The 16,522-nt window shown below is 40.1% G+C and overlaps 1 protein-coding gene across 5 annotated transcripts in view; it reads right to left on the bottom strand.

The window, feature by feature from the left end:
* Positions 1-16,522, bottom strand: part of AHCTF1 (AT-hook containing transcription factor 1) — an 84,345-nt gene that overhangs the window by 20,773 nt on the left and 47,050 nt on the right. For all 5 annotated transcript variants that reach the window (XM_008985681.5, XM_078357165.1, XM_078357166.1 and 2 more), the window contains exons 22-29: positions 16,329-16,473; positions 16,121-16,252; positions 15,197-15,347; positions 8,484-8,634; positions 8,101-8,208; positions 3,880-4,072; positions 2,231-2,416; positions 930-1,272 (exon numbers count right to left, since the gene is read on the bottom strand). In XM_008985681.5, the coding sequence (XP_008983929.4) occupies positions 930-1,272; positions 2,231-2,416; positions 3,880-4,072; positions 8,101-8,208; positions 8,484-8,634; positions 15,197-15,347; positions 16,121-16,252; positions 16,329-16,473 (1,409 nt within the window). The remainder of the gene's footprint in view (positions 1-929; positions 1,273-2,230; positions 2,417-3,879; positions 4,073-8,100; positions 8,209-8,483; positions 8,635-15,196; positions 15,348-16,120; positions 16,253-16,328; positions 16,474-16,522) is intronic.

Below are 16,522 nucleotides of genomic sequence, written 5' to 3'. Positions count from 1 at the left end.
GTCCTCAGTAGCTAGGACTACAGGTGCTTGCCACCATACTCAGCTAGTTTTTTTTTTTTGTACAGATGGAGCCTCCCTATATTGTCTACACTGGTCTTGAACTCCTGAGCTCAAGCAATCTTCTCACCTTGGCCTCCCAAAGTGCTGGTATTATAGGTGTGAGCCACTGCACCCAGCCTGAACATTTTATTGTCCAGTGATTATTCTGGAGGTGAGGATGGAGACTAGAATGAAATTCCTGATTTATGAGAATTCTAGAAGCTTAAGCTTAAGGATTAGTTAAAAATTGCAATAGTTTGTTCTGTAAAGTTACTTCTCGTAGCTACTGGAAGGACTTTCAAGTTAGACTATGGCAACTTACATTTCCTTCCTTAAAATATGACTGTTCTTTTCTAAATCTCACGGCCAAATAAAAAAGTACAGACGTAAGTCCTCCTCCTCTGAAATCTCATACCTACTCATGAAACAATGTAAGCCATACTTTCTAAGCCAAAAGAGTAAGATCTCTGTGTTGTGTCTAGGAACCAGTACACTGTGAGCATGAAATAATTTAACCCTGACGCTTTCTTTTTGAGACACAGTCTTGCTCTGTTGCACAGGCTAAAGCACACAGGTGCAATCACGGCCCACCGAGGCTTCAAACCTCTCAACTTTCCCACTTCAGCCTCGAGGGCAGCTGGGACTGCAGGCGCATACCACCATGCCTGGCTCATTTGTTAATTTTTATTTTGTAAAGACAGAGCCTTCCGATGTTGACCAGGCTGTCTTAAGCTCCTGGGCTCAAGCAATCCTCCAGCCTCAGCCTCCTAAAGTGCTGACGCCACAGTGCCTGGCTGTGATGCTTTTTTCTTATGGTGAGAAAAATTCTATGACAAACTTTATTGAGGAACATGAATCACAATTTTGAGTATTCAGAAATGAGTTCTTACCCGTTTGCTTCTCCAGGTCTGAAGGAGTTACTTTTGACCCAAGTACATCTTTATCTCCATCCTTTTCAACGTGTTCAGTTACCTTAGTAATTAGCTCGATGGAAGAGCTTTTTGGCTTAGAGCCCATGAAGACAGTATGTTCAAGGTCTTCTGGTGATGGGGCATCCTGATACTCTAAGGAAGTCTCAACGCTGCTCTCTTCTTTGCTCACATTTCGTTTCTCTGAACTCTGTGACCCCACATCCATTTCTTGATGGTCCTTTTCAGGGCTGTTCGGGAGAAAAGATGTCATCCTATCTTTGCTCTTCAGCCATTCTGTTTCTGCTTTGCTGTCATCTGCAGCCTGTTAAGTAAGAGTTTGAAAAGAAAAAGAATTGTAAATATCACAGTTAAGTCTGGTCCTAAGCTCCCCATCCCAATCCCACCCACACTTTCTATGCTGTTTTTACCCAAACTCTCTCCTTAATAAAAATTCACTTATTCTAAATCCATTCTCTTCTGGTACATAAAAGTTAACGTTGCCACTGTTTCCCTAATTGGTAATATAGCAGTATTTTCTGAAGACTAAAACACAGAACAGGCTAGATGACCACTAATCACTGAGAGGTTCCTAGTAACCTGCAGTGGATCTAGAGACACACCCTCCTAACTACACCGCCAGTTAGAAACCTACAAGGAACAAAATATAACGTCAAAGCAAACAGAAAAGAAGGACTAAGAATTAGGAAATCTGGATCCTAGTCCCAGTTCTGCCACCACAGATCTAGATGACTACAACCAACTTACTTGGTGCTTCCGAGCCCTTTTATCTGTAAGATGATGGGTTTGGCTGAGCCAATGTCCCCAGTGTTTCTTTCAGAACTAGTATTTTCTGATTTCATTATTATCTGCAAGCTTATATACAAAAATCTAAGCTGGGTGCAGTGGCTGACACCTGTAATCCCAGCACTCTGGGAGGCGAAGGTGGGCAAATCACAAGGTCAAAAGATCAAGATCATGCTGGCCAACATGGTGAAACCCCATCTCTACCAAAAATACAAAAATCAGCTGGGCGTGGCGACATGCACCTGTAGTCCCAACTACTCAAGAGGCTGAGGCAGGAGAATCACTTGAACCCAGGAGGCAGAGGCAAGTGAGCCAAGATCGTACCATTGCACTCCAGCCTGGCAACGAGTGAGACTGTCTCAAAAAAAAAAAAAAAAATCTAGAGTGGTATTTTAAAAATTGATTTATGTAACTTTTTACTTGTAGGAGCGAATATGTTCTTATTAAATATCTTTTCTCCCAATCATCAAACTTACTCCAGGAATCCATTTTGGGTCTACATCTTCCTCCACAAATGAAATTCTAGTTTCTTTAAGAGACCTTCCAGGTGATGGAGAGGGAGATACCAAAGGTGTTGATCGAAGAGCAGATCTCAGGATGGACTGAGGAGTGAACTCAGCAAATCCAGAAGAAGTAACTGACATGGCCAAACTTTTAGCTTTCTAGGATAAAAAACAAATGGAATTACACCATTAAAAGGTGCTTATATAAGAACAGACTGGGTCAACTGAGTCACCATAGTGGTTATAGTCTAATCTCCAATAAGCATATAAATAGAACTATTTATTCCAGATTTCTGCAAAGAAAATACAAAATTCTTCCAGAGCTTTTTATATGTAAGCCTATGAAACCTAAAACTGCATCCACAATCTTTCTAAAAGCATTATTTCCAGCTTAAATTCAACTAAAAAAAAAAGTGCCAATTAGGAAGATAAATCACTCAACATTATAGAATTATAGAAATCTAATAATTACAGAAAGCTACAGTAAGACTGTAGTATATTATAGAAGAAAAGTTCATCACACAAATCCAGTAATAACCAAAGTACATATTAGAATCCTCTGAAGATTTAGTATAATGAATACAAATAATCTGAAATTACCAAGTATGTTATTTAGTACAGATAATTCCTTCACTTCACTTGGCCTCTAAAGGCCTAATAAACAAGTTACTGAATCTTGTTAGATTATAATGAGTTCGTTAGACATGTTCTCCGTAACAATTCTTTTTTCTAGGCTATTCTGGCAGCAAGTATAAAATTATTCCAATTTTATTTCATTTGAACTTAGCTGTAGAGAATATAAAATGTAATTTTTTAATAAATTAAAGCTATATTAAATATTAAATTAGAGAAACCTTACTTTTCAACTTATTTTAATAACTACTTTAGGAATAGCATTTACTGAGATATCTTTTATTCAACTTGAAAAGTAAGGATTCCCTAGCTTCAATATAAATGCTGGATATCCAAACAGAGAACTCAGGAACAATGGGAAGGGATGAGGGAGAAAGAAAGCTTCTGGGTTTCAATCCATAACACTGGTCAAGGGGCTAGGGAGATAATATGTAAAGGAACTTTAAAAATGGAAAGATAAAAGACCACCACTAGCAGATAACACAAGTTCGGTGTTGTGATTTCTGAGCTAATAATCTTTGAGGGATGAGAAAAGGCAATTTAAAGAGGAATAAAACCAAAGCAGGAGGGAGTGACAGTTTATAGCTTCATCAGGAGTCAAAAAATTGAATATATAAAAATAAACCTAAGAACCAAATACCATTTGATAGAAGAAATAACAGCATAATGGTATCAGCAACAGAGTTTATATAAAAAGAAAATAAAAACAAACTCAAGAACCTGAAAGTATTACAAAGGACAAAGGCAAATTGTAATAACCATATCTTGCATTACATTTAAGAAAATAACGTGTAATTTTTAACTTTAAACAGGAAAGGATAAATTTAATCCACTGTTTAAAAAGATGTGAAAAACATAAAAAGAATGCTTAAAGCACTTCCCAGCACTCCCCAAACTTATCAGTTATAAATTGCTTATTTTTCTCCTTGCTACTTGAAAAGGAAGAACCACCTAGTTTCACTGTGAATGCCAGATGTGTAAATACTAACCTTAACAACAAGAGGAGTTTCAAGCAAGTGTAACCCTGAAGCTCTGGAGATGGTCTGAGGTGATCCTTTTAACTGTGAGCCTGAAGGCAGTGAATGGGATGCGAGGTACAAAGGGGATCTCATGGAGCTTTGCTGAATAAACTCCGAACACTGAGGAGGCTGGGGGACAGGCTGAACAACCAAATCCAGCAGTCTGGAATGAGAATACGTCTTTATTGAGTTATACTGAAAAACCAGAAGAATTTAGTACCCATTTAATCAGACTTCCACATTCACTGGTAACTATGATAACCGCATACAAATACAAATTCAGTCAAGAGTATTAATGTAATCCAAAGTGCTACCATGCATTTAAAAAGCCAGAAAATTATTATAGCAAAACAAAAAATTAAGAATTGCATGTAGCAACTGATTTTTCAAAAGAGTTCAAGTCGTCCTCCTTACCTTTCCCTATATTTTCTGAGTTCTCACTATGTGCCAGGCATTTGTTTTCAAATAAGAATGAACTGGGCAATGATGTAAAATACTAAGGCCAAGGCTTCCCTGGCAATCCATCTACTAAAATTCATTAACATATAAAACATCCATTCCCCTGCATGTAACATACATAATGAATATTGGCTCCTTTTGCCTTTATGGTTCTCACTGCCATCAAGACTAGTGACCACCCCCTCCAAAAATTAACGTCTTCAAATTAATGAGTTTGGTGACAAAGTACAATCTTCAGATTCTACTACAAGGTTTTCCATTATGTCCTAGTCCCAGTGATAAAACTGATCCCACTGATTACTTGTGCTGAACATGTATAATCCAAGTACGTTTTAGAGCTTAATTTATAGATATATAATTTAAACTCAAGAGTAGAGTTTTCAGGTAATAATTTTTGGTGGACCATTTGCACAGGTCACTCCTTTCTCAATTTCCTAATAAACCGTCTATTTTATGGTTCGATATTCTAGTGGTAAAAATAATCTCTTTTTATTTCCCCCAAATGCCAACGTGGCTCAGCTGAGAATAACCAGAAAAGTACAGGATGCTTTGGAGGCCAGAAATAAAAGCCGCTACTTGCTGTGCCTTCCCCTTATCATTCTATCAATGAGCATTTTGCTATTAGGGGTCAGACCAACACAGGTGATGGTGGGGAAATATTTAAAGGTCTTCCCACTTGTTGTTCTGCATCAAACACAGCTTTTAGATTTCTACCAAACCAAGACTATCCAATCAGGCTGCTAAATATTTCTTTTTTTCTGATTCTCTTCTCTATTCTTTTGCATTTAAATTCTGTACTTGGAAAACAATTTGCTCACGTTTATACTGAGCTATCCCAAAGAACACTTTGTTAAATGTTTTGCATGTGTTAATACTTATGTTTAAGGGACTTATTTATTAATGACTGCTTCTCAAAAGTAAGGCCTGTGCAACCTACTGAGTCAAAGCAAAACTCCTTCATCAACAAAACAGATTTTGTTTTTTTTTGAGACAAAGTTATCCTCATTGCCGAGGGTGGAGTGCAATGGCATGGTCTCGGCTAACTGCAACCTCTGCCTCCCGGGTTCGAGTGATTCTCCTCCCTTAGCCTCTCGAGTAGTTGGGATTACAGGCATGCACCACCAAGCCTGGCTAATTTTGTATTTTTAGTAGAGACGGGGTTTCTCCATGTTGGTCAGGCTGGTCTCGAACTCCCAACCTCAGGTGATCCATCCACTTCAGCCTCCCAGAGTGCTAGGATTACAGACATGAGCCACTGGACCCGGCCAAAAAAAGGTTTTAAGAGAACTATTTTTAGGATATTTTCTAAATGAAATGTTAAATATTGCATTAGGTCTCAGGACTTCAACAAATGTTTTTTATCATTATCCAAATAAAGAATGCATCTTGCATCACATAAAAATAAAACATCAGGCCGGGAACGGTGGCTCATGTCTGTAATCCCAGCACTTTGGGAGGTCAAGGCGGGTGGATCACGAGGTCAAGAGATCGAGACCATCCTGGTCAACATGGTGAAACCCTGTTTCTACTAAAAATATAAAAAATTAGCTGGGCACGGTGGTGCGTGCCTGTAATCCCAGCTACTCGGGAGGCTGAGGCAGGAGAATTGCCTGAACCCAGGAGGTGGAGGTTGCGGTGAGCCGAGATCGCACCATGGCACTCCAGCCTGGGTAACAAGAGCGAAACTCCGTCTAAAAATAAATAAATAAATAAAACATCAATTACATATATTAGTACTTCAGGCTTGCTATATGATTTTCACTCAGATGTCATCTATTCTACCCTATTTCATTGAAAGATATAATGTCTACCCAGTAATGCAAACTCTATGAAAAACACAGAATCGGGGAATAAAATTTTTTTTATAGAAGGAAATATTCATAACTCAATCAGCTCTCTTACATCTGAGTTAATACTGGCTTTAAAAAATTATCACAATACTTTAAGGACCTGAGGCCATTAATCAAAGGTCTTTTAACTTCTATTATTGACCCTCTGCTAAACCTCAGAGCTGTTAACGTACAGAAAGACCAAGAAAGGGGAACTTGCAGAAAAAAAAAAAATCAGAACAATTGGTAGAAAAAAGAATGTCGTTAATAATGACTTTCATTTAAAATATCTTCTTTCCATTTAAAATACCGTCTTTCCATCTTATGAGAGAAGTAAAGGGAAACAACTTAACTAAATTTAGTCCAAAAAAGCGAAAAATCCTTCTAAGCTTTAAAATATGTCCATTATTGCACTCTATAAATACCTCTGGCCTCAGTGGTTTGTACATCCTTACCTCAAATATCTTCTGTTTAGTATTAAAAATTTAGATAATGTTGTAATGAACATCTATAATCATCATAAATACTATAAACAATGTAATTTTGTCTTTGATAAAACAATCAAAAATTTGCAATGATCCTGGGCATATTAAGGACAAAGAATCAATATATCAGGAGACACCCTGTGTTCCCTGTGATGGATAATTATGTCAACTTTTCAACTAACCAATGCTCATAAGCAATTCGTAACCAATACTTGTAATCACAATTTCATCTTGGATAAACTTCAACTTAACTATTTTTATAACACCACAGGTAAGATGTAAAAGTACTTGCACCTGAAGCAACACAAGACATTTTAGTAGGCACTGTTGAACAGGAGAAAGCCTCAATGAGCCACCTGTAGTGTTCGCGCCAAGGGCTCGAGACAGCTAGTTGACTCGCCCCAGTTTGGCTGCTGGACCTGTCTGCATTTCCCCACCTCGAGGGCTGTCGAGTGAGACCGCAAGCTGAGTCACTGAGGCAACAACAGAATGCAAGGCAAAGGTCTGCAGTTTATGAGGACATTGTGCTGTCTGCTTCCATGTCCCCATCAGTCTCTGTGTAAGCAATAAACTTGCTGCAACTGAGATGCCTGAGAGGAGCAGAGACCCCTGCCCGTATTTTCCCCGGAGCCAAGCCTTTGTTTTAGCTCCTGGTGAAAAACAGGTTTAACCAGCCACCTTAAGGGCGCCATTGTATTTTTGAAATGTAAAATCTTTGAAATGTAAACTACTATTACAAGCCCCCTTAAACTGCTTTCTGAGCGGATATCACAAGCCCCTGATAACTATTTTTTATGGAGTTTCTATTTCTTTTCTGTTTACCCCTTTCTTTCTACTGAGATTAAGTAAATGTAACAAGAAAAAAGGTATAAAAGCTGTAACCCACAAAAATAAATTTGCTGCGTTTTGACCATAATTTTCACACAGCCCTCCAGACTCCACTTTTCTATATTCTTTCACTTCCGCGCACTCTCTCTCAGGTTGAACGAGACATCTACGTTGGCGGTCTCGGGGACTCCCGCAGGTCGGTAGCCCCCCCCCCGGCAAACATGCCGGACCCCAACAGCCACCCAAGATTAATTTGTAATTAAGTATAAAAACAACCTTCATTTACAAGTCTGTTAACAAGGAAATAATATCAAGGAAAATAAGTTAATAGTCTGCTCATGAGACAAACTTCACTCCTGTTCACTAAGCAGTCTGAAATTATTTAACAAAAATTTCAAGTATACTCCTACCTGATGTTAAATTTCCTAAAATTACTATACAGCTGCCCAAATTACAATAAAAAGCTAGCATTAAAATATTCATTTAATTTAAAATAGTCTATAAAATGTTAAATGTAATTAAAAATTACAATTGTAATTATCATCTAAATCTAACATTATGTCTCTAAGAATGATTTAATAAATTCTTACCTAGAAATTTTCTGTGACGCCTTTGAAATTGGTGTTCCAAAAAATGCCTCGGGCAGCCCTGGAGCTGGGAGTGAATACACTATAGGAGATGGTTCTTCTATTTTAGAACTACAAAAATAAAAGTTTAACTTCTAATGTATCACAAAGAGCACTGATACAAAGTGGATGAGATGGGAGAACAAAGGATTTTTAGGTTTTTACATTAACAATGAACATGTCACTTTTAAAGGTTTTAAAAAGTTCTTCTAAGAAACACGGCCAACATAGTTTTTCTTTTTAACATACATTAATAAACGTAGGCAATGGGAGTGGATTGTTGATGAATGCTGTTGATTGTCCAGTTAACAAGCAGGATGACCATTGAAGGTGTAAGAAAAACATACCTAATGGAAGGTGTGATGCTATTTATAGGTTCTTTGCTTGCCCAAACTTCTCCAATTTTAGATAACACATTGTTGATGAAAACAGATCTTGTCAACACAGTTCCTGTTACAACTTGCTTTGGAACTGCCGATAATGGTTTGGGTCTAGAAACTGTAAAATGAAGAATGGAAGAATGAACTGCATCTCTAACAAGATTTTAATAAAAGCATATTACAAGAGCAAAACTCCATCTGGGGAGGGGGGAATCCCCGGCCAGGTGCAGTGGCTCACACCTATAATCCCAGCACTTTGGGAGGCCGAGGCGGGTGGATCACGAGGTCAAGAGATCGAGACCATTCTGGTCAACAAGGTGAAACCCCGTCTCTACTAAAAATACAAAAATTAGCTGGGCATGGTGGTGCGCGCGCCTGTGTGTCCCAGCTACTCAGGAGGCTGAGGCAGGAGAATTGCTTGAACCCAGGAGGCGGAGGTTGTGGTGAGCCGAGATCGTGCCATTGCACTCCAGCCTGTGTAACAACAGCGAAACTCCATCTCAAAACAAAACAAAACCAAAACCAAAACCAAAAAAAAAAATACAGGTCTACCTCATTTTCTTGTGCTTTGCTGTTTTTTTTTTTTTTTTTTTTTGAGACAGTCTTCCTCTTTTGCCAGGCCGGAGTGTAGTGGCATGATCTCGGCTCACTGCAACCTCCGCCTCCCACGTTCAAGTGATTCTCCTGCCTCAGCCTCCCGAGTAGCTGGGACTACAGGCACCTACCACCACGCCCAGCTAATTTTTTATGTTACTAGAGATGGGGTTTCACTATGTTGGCCAGGATGATCTCGATCTCTAGACCTCGTGATCCGCCCACCTCAGCATCCCAAAGTGCTGGGATTATAGGTATGAGCCACTGCACCTGGCTGAGTTTTGTTTTTTTAAACAAACTGAAGGTCTGTGGCAACCTTGTGTTCAGCAAGTCTGCTGGCACCATTTTTCCAACAGCATGTACTTGACTTTGTGTCTTTCAGTAATTTTCATATTTCAAACTTAATTATTTTATCTGTTAGAGCAAACTGTCATCAATGATCTTTGATAGTACTGCTTTTTCTTTTTTTGAGATGAAGTCTCCCTATTGTATCCCCAGGCTGGAGTGCAATGGTGCTATCTCAGCTCACTGCAACCTCTGCCTCCCAGGTTCGAGCCATTCTCCTGCCTCAGCCTCCCAAGGAGCTGGGATTACAGGCGCCTGCCACCACCTCACCTGGCTAATTTTTGCATCTTTAGTAGAGATGGGGTTTCACCATGTTGGCCAGGCTGGTCCTGAATTCCTGACCTCAGGTGATCCGCCTGCCTTGGCTTCCGGCTTCCCAAAGTGCTGGGATTACAGGCGTGAGCCACCGCGCTCTGCCTGATATGCTACTACTGTAATTGTATTGAGAAGCCACAAAATGCACCCATGTAAGGCAGCAAACTTAATAAATGTGTGTGTTCCACTGCTTCACCAACTAGCCATTCCCACTGATGAGCTGTTACCCTGTGTTTCTCCCTTTCCTGGAGGACCTCCCTTATTCCCTGAGACCAACAATATCCAAACTAGGTCAACTAATAGTCCTACAAAGACCTCAAGTATTCAATGTGAAAGGAGAGTCACATGTATATGACTTTAAATCAAAAGCCAGACCTCTCATGCCAGTTAGCCAAGTTGTAAATGCAAAAAACAACCTGAAGGAAATTAAATAGTGCTACTTCAGTGAACAAATGAATGGTAAGAAAGCAAAACAGCCTTACTGCTGCAATGGAGAAAGCTGTAGTGCTCTGGACTGAAGATCAAACCAAGGTGGGTGCAGTGGTGTATGCCTGTAGTCCCAGCTCCTTAGGAGGCTGAGGCAAGAGGATCACTTGAGACCAGGAGTTTGAGAGTAGCCCAGGCAACATAGTGAGATCAAACCAGCTACAACATTCCCTTCAGCCAAGACTTAATCTAGGCCAGACATGGTGGCTCATGCTTGTAATCCCAGCACTTTGGGAGGCCAAGGCGAGTGGATCACTTGAGCCCAGGAGGAGTTCAAGACCACGGTGGCAGGGGGCAAAAACAAAACCTATCCGGGTGCTGTGGCCCATGCCTGTAGCACCAGACAGTTGGGAGACTGAGGCAGGAAGATCATTCGAACCCAGGAGTTTGAGGCTGCAGTGAGCAATGATTATCACTGCAGTCCAACCCTGGCCACGGAGGGAGACTCTGTCTTAAAAAGAAAACCTAATCCAAAGCAAAGTCTTAATGGTCTTCAGTTCTACGAAAGCTGACAGGTGAGGAAGCAACAGTAGACAAGTCTGCAGTTAGCAGAGTGTGGCTCGGGGAGTTCAGGGAAAGAAGTCTCTATAACATAAGAGCGCAAGGCGAAGCAGCAAGTGCTGTGGAGAAGCTGAACGAAGTGACCCGGAGGATCCAGCTGAGATGACTGATGAAGGCGGCTACGCTACTCAACACATTTCAGTGTGGATCAGGCAGCCTTCTATTCAGTAAGATGCCATCTAGGACTTTCAGAGTTAGGGTGGAGAAGTCAACTCCTGGCTTCAAAGGACAGGGTGACTCTGTTGTTAGGGGTTAATGTAGTCGATGACTTTAAATGGAAGATTATTTACCATTCCAAAAATCCTAAAGCCCTTAAGAATTATGTGAAATCTATGCCTGTCCTCTATCAAAGGAAAAAGCCTAGATGACAACACATCTGTTGAGGGCATAGTTTACTGAATATTTTAAGCCTATTGTTGAGAAATGCTTAGGAAAAAAAAGTCTTTTCAAATATTACTGCTCATTGACAATGCACCTGGTCACCCAGGAGCTCTGATGACAGGGAGATGAATGCTGTTTTCATGCCTGCTAACACAACATCCATTCTGTAACCCATGGATCAGAGTATCTCAATTTTCAAGGCATAATTTAAGAAATACACTTCAAAAAGCTACAGCTGTCACAGACAGTGACTCCTCTGAGAGATCTAAGCAGAGTCCTCTGAAAACCTGGAAAGGATTCACCATTTTAGATGCCATTCAGAATATTCATCATTCACAGGAGGAGGTCAAACTATCCACATTAAGAAGAGTTTGGAAAAAGGTGATTCCATCTCTCATGAGTAACTCTGAGGGCTTTAAGACTTCAGTGGAGACAACGACTGCAGGTATGATGGGCGTAGCGAGAGAACTAGAATGAGAAGTAGAGCCTGGGTCAGGCATGATGGCTCATGCCTGTAATCCCAGTACTTTTGGAGGCCAAGGTGGGAGGATCACTTGAGGCCATGAGTTTGAGAACAGCCTGGGCAACAAGAGGCCATCTCTACAAAAAATAATTAGCCAGGCATGGTGGCACAGACCTGTAGTCTCAGCCACTTGGAAGGCTGAGGTAGGAGGATCTCTTGCGCTCAGGAGGCCAAGGCTACAATGAGCTATGCTCACGCCATTGTACTAGAACATGGGGGGCGGACCAAGACCTTGTCTCTTAAAAAGAAAAACCAAAAAGGAAACTAAAGATGCGATGAACTGCTGTAATCTCATGATAAAACATGGATAAATGAGGAATTGCTTCTTATGGATACGCAAACAAGTGGTTTCTTGAGATGGAATCTACAGTGTTGAAATAAGGTGAAAACAGACAGGGAGGGTCTCCAGGGATTATAGAAATTTTAATTTAAAAGAGAAAGTATAATATGTAGGTGATATTTTAATTACTAGCCCCTCTAAAGAGGAATCTAATAAAAATACTGTACCCTAAACTTTCCAGTTGAAAGTGGGTAGAAGACCTCAAAAAAAAAAAGGCCCTAGGCTATTTAATTTCTCAGGGACAAAGGTTTCTTTCCCAGGACAGGAAAATGGCTATATATCAAATACCTCCTCTTCAGAACCAAAAAAAGTTACATAAATTCTTGAAAATGGCAGGATTCTATCATATATAAATTCCCAATTTGGGTATTTTAACAAAGCTTTTTTTATAAAAAGCTATAAGAGGTAGAGTCAGACCCTTTTAAGTAAGAGAAACAATACAACTGGGCCTTCAAAAAACTAAACACAACTAACCAAGCGAACAAAAAGTGACTGCTGCTTCCCACCGCAGCGTGCCTAATTTGGCTAAACCTTTTGACTTATCCGTACCAAAGAAGGCAGGGAATAGCCAGGGGCGTACTTACCCAAATGCTAGGACCACTAAAAAGGGTGGTGGCTCCATTTTTCTAACCAACTTGACATGGTAGCCAAGAAGTGGCCCCCATGTCTTAGGATAGTGGTTACAACTTGCCTATTAATGAGAAAAGCTTAAAAAGCGAACCTTGAGTCAGACATTAATGGTCTAGGTCCTTAATCAGTTACCCAGAGATAAAACTAAAAACAGAGGCATCACTGGCTTCCCGATGGGAGGATGTTACAATACAAAGTAAAACTGAGAGGCAGCCGAAGTATCCATATCAAAGTGTGCCAGAGCCTAGCCCTGCCACGTTCCTGCCCACCTCCCAGGAACTCTCCCACACAGATACTTAAACCACTACTGATAAAATATACTCTAGTCTGAAGGCCCTAAAAAACAAACTCTTTCAGAACTCTGAAGTTATTAAAGCCTTTTGTTCGTAAATTAGAGTAACATCACAGAAAGGGGCCAAGAGAAACAAGCTCACATGGAGCTGAGGATACTCCAACATGATACAACACAATGTGAACTTTACAAATGACCCTGATCCCAGACTGCCTATTCCACAGCTACCTCTGCGATCCCTGCCTAGACAGAGCCTCGTCTTCAGGACAGGCCAAGGCCGACACGTCCACACAGACTCTAAGTAAGCGTTCTCTGCAACCCATGCCTACAGTGCATTTCTTTAAACAGGCCTCCTGACTGCAGACAATGAGGTTAACCATATTGAAAACATTACAGCTATTGGAGGCAGTACTTACCTAAAAGGGTCACGGTGGTCTACTACCAGGGTCACCAAGAAAATAAAAAATTCTGAAGTGATTTTAAAAAAATAACCTAACAGACATAACTACTAAAAAGACAACACAAACATATAAACTTTACAAATGACCCTGATCCCAGACTTCCTACTCCACAAGTACCAGCCTCAGTGTTCACCTCAGGAATTAAAGCCAAATGGGAAGGGTATTTTCCAAATTTGGATTCAGAAGGATGAACTATTAATGCCAAAAAAACCTAGGGCAGGCTATAACTAAATATGGCCACAGATCATCACATTATGGTAAAAAACAAAACAAAAACACCTTACGCAATTAATTAAGGTAATAAAGATACCAGATCTAAGAGATAAAACAGACCAAGGATCTAACAGGTGTCTCCAGGTTGTACAAATACTCAGCTCGGGCTCCCTTATGACTCCACTAACCCAAGCTGTCCAGTTGGGGTGGCACGCCAGGAGAAGACAGACAAAAAGACTTAACAGCATCCAAACACTTCAACCTGCTAGTTGCCCTGGCATGCTCAAACCTCTGACAGGCACTGCTGCTGGGACTGAGAGGGCAGCAAAACGTTGCAGATTTTAAAAAGGGAACACAAACTCAAAATATGTGAAACCACAATCTTCTAGTTCCCCTGAGGTTAACCTTCACCCATATTAACCTAGAGACTGGGTTCATCCTAAGACTCAAAAATCCAAATTACCTCCAGACTAACAAAACCCTGTTTGGACCATGTACTATTAACCACTCCCTCTTCTCTTAAATTTCAGGGGCTCAGACCCTAAAAGGCATCATTCCTGAGTGAAGCCTGCACCACAGCCCTCAGACCAGGCTCTACTAGGTTCAACTCATTCCTATAACCTAGTCTCTGATCTCAAGCTTCTCTTCTGGGGAAGGGATATCAAATGTAAGTAAAGTGTGCCCTTGCCATACTCTTGATATATTCAAACTTCCTTCCTTATAGAACTCTCTATACTCATTATTCTTCTGTCAAAGAAAAGAATCTTAACTGGTTATAAATCACCATATAAAAAATAAACTCCTCCTCCCTTTACCGTTCAGTCCTTTTTATGACTCTGCCTGTGTTGTCCTCCTAACTCAGAAGCCAAATAATAAAAATCCGATTGATCCAAATCTGCCTTCTTGTAGAGTAGTTTGTTCCTCACCAGGCATTTAATATATTACATAAACTTAAAATGACAGGGCAGAGGCAGGGTTTGAGAGGACTGACTCCTTTTAAAAGCAGTTCTATTACGGGTAAAATGCTATCAAACAGTATCACATGCAACAGAGAAACCTGAGTGAAAGGAAGAGTACACTGATGCGGCAAACTTCATTGCGTCATCGTTAAGAAACTGTCACAGCCGACTCAACCTTCAGTAATCACCATCCCGATCAGTCAGCACCCATCAACACTGAGACAAGACCCTCCATCAGCAAAAAGATTACCACTCATAGAAGGCTCAGATGATCGTTAGTATTCTGTAGCAATAATGCGTTTCAAAATTATGTATGTCCACTTGTTTTGGGAAGAATGCTAGCATACTTAAAAGTACAGTGTAAATATTATGCAACGGAAAACTGAAACTTCAGAAGACTAGCTTTACCATGATACTCACTTTACTGCAGAGGTCTGGAACCAAAGCAGCAGTATCACCAGGGCATACCTTGGCTACATATTAGCAAAAGTGAGCTAAATTTAGGGTGCTTTCAGAAAAGTAATCATTCAATAACTTTTTTGGTCCAATAGATTATAATATTCTCCAATGAAATTCTTACCTAATCGAAAAGCTGATGATGCTGACAGATGATAAGGCTTAGCTCGTTCCATGGCTAATTTTCGATGGACTCTAGGAAGGATTTTTCCATACTGGTCTAAAATAGAATTTCGAGCCAGTGATCTCTCCCGCAAACGAGGATCACGATCATTCTATTAAACATATCAAAATTGGTAAAAAAAAAAAAAAAATTTAACCTTCAAAATGTTAGGTGCTATAATTCTATATTTACCATTTAAAACAAAATTATGAATATCCAAAAATATCTTCCTACCTACATATCCACTCTTCCAAACCAGTAACTTCATCCACACATATCTAACGGTTTTATCAATCTCACCCATCAATAAATCCCCACTCTCTACTACCAAGCCTTGATTCTTCCCAACTAATAAAAACAATGATTATCATGTATTAAGCATCCACACTTGTCAGGCAACATTCTACTTCACACACATCTCTGTGCATCCTCAAAACAACCTCACAAGGAGATTTTATCATTTTACCGTTGATGAAACCAAGACTTAGAGTGTGTCCCAAGCACACAGAGAAAATGAAGAATTAGTCTGACCCGTGAAGTCAACGATCTTTGTACTGTGTAAGTCCCACTGCTGACCTCTACGTCCTCCCTCCTACACAATCATCTTTGTACTGTATATTCCCACTGCTGGCCTCTACGTCTTCATTTTCCCTGAGTGAAAGGGCAATATTGTAGGCAGACATCAGAACATAAATGGCATACATAAAAGAATTAGGTAGTGATACCCTGTTCCCAATTCTGCTACAGAGATGAAGAGGATTCTGCAAGTTCAAGGTAATGTGAGGCACAGTGATCACCAAACCATCGTAAGCTCTTATACAACAAACCAAGTCTCCAGCTTTCCTTATTCTCCTGTCCCCCATAATAAGACAACTTCAATCATACCATAACATTCATCTTCAGAGTTTGGTTCAGCTTCAAGGCAGGCACATAATTGGCACGCTGCAAATGGTGAACTAAAAGGAATTCATGATTCTCAACACTGGCACTGGACTGCAAAAAATTCACTAAACATTCCTAAAAAGAACAAAACAGATCGTAAACGATCAATTCATGCTGAATTTCTGACAAGTTTACATTGATAAGTAATTACCTGCTCAGTGTCTGTAAATGGTAACTTCAGTAAATCTTCCATTAAGCCCATTTCCTGACAGACTTCATACATGTGCTTTAGTAACTCCTCTATGTTCAACCTATTACAATGTTGCCGCAGAAAACTCCAGGCCTCAACCATGCACCTGAAAGCAGTATTTATTCAAGTTCAGGTTTAGAAAAGTTATTTAAATG

The sequence above is a fragment of the Callithrix jacchus genome, chromosome 19 (assembly GCF_049354715.1).
Source record: "Callithrix jacchus isolate 240 chromosome 19, calJac240_pri, whole genome shotgun sequence".
Lineage (NCBI taxonomy): Eukaryota > Metazoa > Chordata > Mammalia > Primates > Cebidae > Callithrix > Callithrix jacchus.
The sequence above is the reverse complement of the archived record's forward strand: the minus strand, read 5'-3'. Positions and strand labels throughout refer to the sequence as shown.